Genomic DNA, 8,097 nt, shown 5'->3' with positions numbered 1-8,097 from the left:
AAGTTAATTAATTTAAAAACCTAGATTAGATCCTAAATCAAATCTAAATTATGAAATAAACCTAATTAACTATTTCAGATATTTGAACAATTAATTCACTTTAAAACTAATGGAGGAACTTACTAATTTAAAACTAGAAACTAAAAATGTAAAAAATGAACAGTATTTTTTTGTGATTTTTATTTAATAAAACAGTTGATTAACAATTTACTCCTAAAATATAAACACAAAACCTAAAATGCAATGCACGAAATTTTTGACATTTTTGTGGTATTTTTCATGATTTTAAAGATATTAAATGTGCACAAAAATACCAACAATTAATTAAGAAAATCCTACAAAAATCCTACTATAAAACTAAAAATAATTTAGAAACCCTATTTTTTTTTATAGGAGTATTTTTAGTCGGACAAAAATCATGTACTCACAATATCCAACTCAACCCGTCCATTTGCCACCTCTATCTCCGAGTTTCTTTGCGCTTATAGATCAATGATTATTTGTAATTCAATTCTTGTTTTACCTTAAGGCCAAACTGCGAAAGCTTCCTTCATTTTGAGTTTGTCTCGTCCCGTGAGATTGACGTAATACCAATTGCATTTTTTATGGATAAGCGTATGGGAGTTTATTGAGCAGAGGTAAGACATTATTCACTCGAAAATATAAGAATCGAAAAAGAGAATTTTAAAGTAAAGTACCGGTTGAAAAGAATAACATTAGAGAAGTAGTCATCACAGAAAATCACAATAGTTATTCCCAACCTTATGCAGCCATCAAGAGGAGTTTTTATTCATCTTTAAGAAGGCGTGATTTTGAGATCTTATCTCATTTGATTTAACTATAAATAGTAATATTTGTACTCATTATTAGGACACGAAATACTAGAATCACAAAAGCTATCTCTCTTTCATCATTTTCATAAGTTTTATACAAGGCTAATATTGAAACTTTACAATTATTTTTGATCTTAGGGGATCAATCTGAATTTCAGACTTGTTCTTTCCTAAATTATCTTTATTTTATTCCTTTATTCTTCGTTAATTTATTACTCAGATCAACTTATCTATGTGTCTATAAACGACCAATGTTTTAAAAGGCGGGGGCGTGAGGCGAGGCGTTTTACCTCTGACGAGGCGAGGCGTAAGCCCTGAGACATGGAGCGTAAGTCCCACGGATCTTTAAATTTTACTAATTTCAAGAATTTTAAGATAGTATAAAATAAAAAATAATTATAAAAATTACATTAAAATCACAAAATTATAACAAATAATCTATTTATAATTATAATTCAACTATGAATAATACGAAAAGTATGATATATATCATAATATGTAAATTAGCTGCAACGTCGTTACAGCTCAAACATTAAAAGTAATGTATTCGATACAAACTTAATCTTATATGTATCTCTTAAGGAGTAATGAATCTTGAAAGAATTTCGATATTATAATTTGATATTTTTCTTAAAATACTTCTTTTATTTAATATGCTTTGTATTTGATAGAGAGTTTATATAAAAACATAATTCACAATTTAAATATGATTCTCAAGCATCGTTCATTTTTAAGTTTCAACAAGTTCATAAAGTGACACATAATTCACCATACAATACCATGACAATTAATTATTTGTAAATAGTTACTAGCTAATATTGAGCTATTTTTAATAAGTATTGTATCTCATAGACATAAAAAAAAATAATGTTTAGAAAAATAATTATAAAAAAATTATGAACTATTATATAGTAAAGATATAAAGTTAATAAATAAATACTTTTTAAATGAAAGATTTATTTAAAATTAATTATCATAGCAGTCTTAGTGGATAACGTGCAATAATTTTTACTTTAATTATGACATAAATTACTCTCAACTTAATGATTTATAATTAGAAAAAAAGTAATTTTGAATAGTCAACGATTTATTAAGAAAATTTGAGGATTTACAAGGTTAGTGACATACAATTGTATAAAGTTCTATTAGGCGAGCCCAGTACGCTGGGCGTTGGGCGTGTCCGGGGCGTAAGCCCCAATGGCTGAGGCGTAAGTCTCACAGAACTAAGCCCCGCACATAAGCCCAGGGGCGTTTTACGAGTGCTCCGCCCCGGGGCGAGCCCCGAGCGAGTCCCAATTCTGCCTTTTAAAACAGAGTAAACCACATATACAAATTCTACTGTTCCTTTTTAGGTGTAAACAAGCACTCCACCATCTAACATCATTAACTACAAGCTAAAACAAGTAGGCTCAATAGGCAAACCAGCCAAACACATAGAATTAAGAGCATACTTGAGATTCAGTTAAACCACACCATGCTTAGATCGAGTAATCTTGGGAGAGTGGAATTAAAAGCGGAGATTGAAATATGTAACCATCTTATGTAAAAACTTAAGCTGTTAGAGAAAGCATATTTTTTATTTATTTAGTTGTATCTTCAACATGCCCCTCATGTGCATACTTATTTCTTTTTGATGACTCAAACGTGTAATTTTTCTCGATAATACGTGGTAGTAAGATTCGAACCCAAATTCTCAATCTGCTCTGATATCATAATAAAGTAAGTGTCATTGTATTTTTAAGTAGATCTCCAACAAAATCAACTTTTTCTTTTCTTGCAAAAATAGTTCAAGCAAATACTTTTTGAAAATTCTGAATACAATTTTACAAGACTTCAAATATATGCCATTTTACTCATTGAAATATTAAAGAAATAACAATAATTAAGAACCTTAAAGATTTTGAATATCCATTATTTTTATTTATTAAAAAATAGCAATTTTAGTTGATTTTTTTTCGTTTTTATAGAATAAATTATTAATAAGTCATCGAATATTATTGGCGGGTTGTCGTTATCAATTTTAAGGTATAACTTTTTGTCTTTATAGTCGCTAAACCTTCCATATTAGTTGTTTTACACTGTTTTCTTTTTCAGCAATGGCCTTGATCTTCTAACTTGTTGAGTTGCTATAAATGATTTTTGAAATACTTAACGATGTTATCATTAACGATCGTTATCATTAACGATCGCAATTTTCCAAAGACAGCTTTAGGGTAATTGGTTGGTCGTGTTGTACCAACAAAAACGTAGAAGGAATAGACAAATAAACTACTCCGACAAAATGAAGAGCATTTCAGCCAAGAAAATAAATCTTGGTAACACTTATTTTGTTTATGTATATCCAAATATATTCGTTAACACAAAATCATTTTTCTCACATTTGAAGAAAAAATATCTAATATTATTTAATAACCCTATTGACATACTTGCAAAAAAAAAAAAAAAAAAAAAAAAAAAAAAAAACGAAATAAAATAGGAACGAACACACAAGACAACCAAAAGGTTTTCTAATGCAAACGACAATGGACGTAAAAAGGTACAGATCCATTGCTACCGCTATCAATAACCAAAAACGATAACAACACATTGAGAAAGATATACTAGCTAACTGTCAAAAGGTAAAATGATCAAGAATGTACGATTTTATGGACTACAAAAGAATAAAGAAGAACAAGTAGAGAAATCCTCAAATCTCCCAACACATTTTTTTGGTCCACTCACAAGTGTATTTTGATCAGGAAAAGTCATATTAACATCGCAAAAATACTTCAATCCTCCCAAATTGAACCCATTATGTCCAACTCCTCCACGATAAAATATGTCAAATCTAATCTTGAACATCTCCGATTGATGCAATTTCTGGCTGCTAACGAGTGCTCGCGGCACGTATATGTCTGTCTCCATTTTCGCAGGGGCTGCTGATACGTTCAACAATGTCGTTTCGCTAACTGCTTGGTAAAATTCTCTCGTAGGTAATGTCCATAGAACTTTCTCGTCGAAAAAGACCCATATCATCCCCTTGTCATAGAAATATTCAACATCTCTCTTGTTTGTCACGTTAAATGTTACATTGCATCCAGCAGTTATTGTGGAATTGGATGAGGTTTGTAAGTTGTATATGATCATGGAATCAAAATCAATACCATGTTTTTCTATGATTTGATTGTTCATGTAATTAGCTGACCTTGTCATACCAAAACCAATGATTGCGAAAATTCCAATCAAAAGAATGATCATTACCCCGAAACCAAAGAACAAAGATCCAATTTTTTGAGCAGCATTTAGGTTCTCTAATTCTCTGTCGAAATCTGAAGAGTTTCTTGATTCTGAAGGGGGTGAAGTTTGGATTGAGGTTGGCAGCATTTCGTAGGATGGGTTTGAAGAAACTCTAAAAGCTTCCATTCTGAATTTTTGATTTCAGAATGAAAGCTTCACCCTAAGTAACCATGAAGAATAATTGGGAGGGGACATGAGTTTTATTTGGATTTGTTGGAGAGGTTGACTAATGGTCATTCGCAATTGTTGGAAATATTTAAAGGGAATGTGTTGTGTAACAAGATTGATGACTCTGAAGAGAGGAGATATAAATTAATTATATACACAATAGTGCAGTGAATTTTATATTACTGGTGTCTTGATATGCGCGCTGTGTATGTAATACTTATTAGTGAGTATAATATTTTAGAAAATCATATAAATATTACTAAAATATGTTTGAGTTAACAAAAAGATAACAAACTCAATAAAAGAAGAAATCCTAACCACTAAAATTCTAAGGTGTAATATCATACTTGTTTTAAGGCGTATACAGTCTCACCCTCTCGTTGTGGCATTCCTTACTATGACTAGACCTAGTAAGCTTTGCGTGCTCTTGGTGGTTCCTTTCGGTCAATCCTTTAAGTTTCAACCTTGCGACCTGTATAGGGTAAAATTGATTTATATTAAAGGATCGAATAGTAATGTGACACATGAAACCGAAGACAACTAGAAAGTAAAACTAACTACCTGCATTGGAAACAACAACTGAAGTTGGCATCGGATAGACCCTGAAGAGAGCATGATCAACGTGAGCAGATCAAATATTTGCTATCAGATAATATTAAATTAAGAATATTCATTGGCATTAAATGGGCAGCCATTGCAGAGAATATTTGCATTCACGACCTGCTGTTGTATATTCATCAATGACCCTTTTATTGTCATTTAAGAGGGGTTTGATCCTACAATCTTGTTTCCTTAGGTTAGCTATAAATAGTAGGCTGAACAGCCATTGTAACTCATGAATTTCTTGGCAAAGCTTATTCTATATTTCATTCTCAAGCTTAATAAGATAACTTGATTCGCTCTTTTACATTGTTCTTATTTCTGTCCTCGGAGGCGTTGCTTTCAGAGCCAAGCTTATCATTTCCTTTGATTTTAACCACTAAGTCGTATTTTTAATCTTGTTTATTTATCATTTTTGGATCAAATCAGTTCGCTTGTCTATAAATCATGTAACAAATTCAACTGTACAGTTTTACAGGTAAACAATTTGGCGCTCACCATGGGCTTAGACCGTTGCGTAATTGAGTTGACCCTTGCGTTTATTACTGAGTTGTTTGATTCTTTTTTCCTTAGCAAAAAATAAAAAATGGCAGCTAACGATGTCAAAATCTTACAGAACCTTAAGGGGCATGAAAATCTACCTCAACATGAGGATTCAATCAGTGATACTCGCAACGAGGGAGATGAGGCAACCCCGATCTGTGGAGGACAGTACCCCCGACATGTATGGGAACCAACTCCTGATGACGTAGAAGATGAACACGTTGTGGAAATAGTAAGGAACCTAAGAGAGCAATAGAAAGCCATCATGGGCCACCTCTCAAGGAAGGATTAGGTCATGACATATTTAAAGTAGGTGTTGTTAGGCGCTTCCAACAATGCAAATGGTAGGGTTCTGGTTCCTCCTAGTGTTCCTGCAAATCAAACGGCTCAAAGAGTTGATAAGAATACCCCAAATGGTGAGGTCAACTTCGACGATGCTGGAGAGGGGGGGGGGGGGACTGGTAGTGGATCTGGTAACAATAATGGCAATAATCCCTTCAAAAAGAGCACATGAGATTCATGAGGGAAATGAACGAAGGGATGTATCAAAATGTTGAGGAGATTCATGCCCGAATGGATCAGATTTCGAGTGCACCACCAGTTTTCAATAAATATACTCAGTTGCCATTTAAATCAAGGCAACACTGGATTTAATTCCAAAGAGGTTTAAGATGCCGGACATAATAAAATACGATGGGACTTCGGACATGCAGGAGCACATCACAATTTATACCACGGTTGTGAAAGAGAATGATTTGGCTCTACATGAGATAATGTAAGGTAATTGGAGCGAGGTCGAATGTGCAGTAATTCCAGCAATGTTGAATGTCGAATAATTCGAGCGAGGTCGAATGTAAGGTAATTCGAGTGAGGACGAATGTAAGGTAACTTGAGCGAGGTCGAATGTGCAGTAATTTGAGCAAGTCGAATGTTGAATAATTCAAGCGAGGTCGAATGTAAAGTAATTCAAGCAAGTCGAATTTACAGTAATTCGAGCGAGTCGAATGTCGAATAATTCGAGCGAGGTTGAATGTAACGTAATTCGAGCAAGTCGAATGTCGTATAATTTGAGCGAGGTCAAATGTAAGGTAATTCGAGCGAGGTCGAATGTGTAGTAATTCGAGCGAGTCGAATGTTGAATAATTCGAGCGAGGTCGAATGTAAGGTAATTCGAGCGAGGTCGAAAGTGCAGTAATTCGAGTAAGTCGAATGTCAAATAATTCGAGCGAGATCGAATGTAAAGTAATTTGAGCAAGTCGAATGTCGAATAATTCAAGCGAGGTCGAATGTTAAGTAATTCGAGCAAGTAAAATGTTGAATAATTCGAGCAAGTCAAATAATTTGAGCGAGGTCGAATGTAAAGTAATTCGAGCAAGTAGAATGTCGAATAATTCGAGCGAGGTCAAATGTAAAGTAATTCGAGCAAGTCGAATGTTGAATAATTCGAGCAAGTCGAATGTCGAATAATTCGAGTGAGGTCGAATGTAAAGTGTAAAAAGACTTGGTGGAGAGTAAAGATACTGCTTTATTTCATTCATTGGAGAATATTACATGTTTCTATTTGTTTCATACATATATTGGAGAAGTTCCTGTGTACCTAGTCCCTTCTCATTCGGCCTGGAGAAGTAGTCGGTAGGCTGGGCGATGAATTATACTTGAACTTCGAGACGTCCCCTTCGTTGCCTCATTAAAAACCAACCTGAGAAAACCCAATTGGGATAAAACCCGGGTGAGGGAAAAAGAGTACAACTTGGAGGGCGTCCATTTTCAAAAGTTAAAGTATTCAAGGTGGGCGACGTTCCAATTATTTTGTAGTAGCTTTCCCTCCATTGTTTCTATTTAGAATCATCCTTTGTTTGCTGCTGTTGTGATTTTGTATGGCCTGTCTATATTGGTTCCTAGCTTGCCTTCTCTTGAATATTTGCTTGCCTGTGTTCTGGCCTTGAGTACATAGTCTCCAGCTTTGAGTGGTCGTACTTTGGCTTTTTTGCTGTAGTACCGTTCTGCTTGTTGTTTTTGGGATACGATTCTTATGTAGGCCATATCTCTTCGCTCCTCTGCTTTGTCGAGGTCTTGTTTCTTATTCTCATCATTGTTGGTCCGCTTTCATTGGAGTATCTCAAGGTGGGTTCCCCGACCTCGACTGGTATCATGGCGTCAGTCCCGTATACGAGTGAATATGGCGTTTCTCCTGTGCTTGTTTTTGGCATGGTGCGGTATGCCCACAGTACTTCTAGTAGTAATTCCAGCCATAGTCCCTTGGCATCCTCAAACTTTTTCTTCAAGATATTCAGTATTGTTTTGTTGGAGGATTCGGCCTGGCCATTACCGGTAGGATGATATGGCGTGGAGCGTATTTGTTTGATGTGCTATCTTTCGAAGAATTCAGCGGTCTTCTTCTCGGTAAATTGGGGTCCGTTCTCACAGCTGATTTCTTTGGGGATGCCGAAATGGCATATGACGTTTCTCCATATGATATGATAACTTTTTGTTCGCATATTTGGGAGAACACACCTGCTTCTACCCATTTGGAAAAAATAGTTAGTTAAAACCAAAAGAAAGCGTACATTACCTTGCACTGCTGGGAGGGGTCCGATGATGTCCATTCCCCATTTGATGAACGGCCATGGCAATGTAATAGAGTGGAGTTGTTCGCCCGCTTGGTCTATCATAGGAG

The 8,097-nt window shown here is 34.8% G+C and overlaps 1 protein-coding gene across 1 annotated transcript; it reads right to left on the bottom strand.

Annotated features, from left to right (window-relative positions):
* Nucleotides 1–3,325: 3,325 nt before the first annotated feature.
* On the bottom strand, nt 3,326–4,354 carry LOC109241263. The gene has a single exon (XM_019407986.1). It carries the CDS (start codon nt 4,233–4,235, stop codon nt 3,477–3,479), a length of 759 nt encoding a protein of 252 aa, XP_019263531.1. The 5' UTR covers nt 4,236–4,354; the 3' UTR covers nt 3,326–3,476.
* Nucleotides 4,355–8,097: the final 3,743 nt, after the last annotated feature.

Source organism: Nicotiana attenuata, unplaced genomic scaffold (assembly GCF_001879085.1).
Source record: "Nicotiana attenuata strain UT unplaced genomic scaffold, NIATTr2, whole genome shotgun sequence".
NCBI classification, from domain to species: Eukaryota; Viridiplantae; Streptophyta; class Magnoliopsida; order Solanales; family Solanaceae; genus Nicotiana; species Nicotiana attenuata.
The sequence above is the reverse complement of the archived record's forward strand: the minus strand, read 5'-3'. Positions and strand labels throughout refer to the sequence as shown.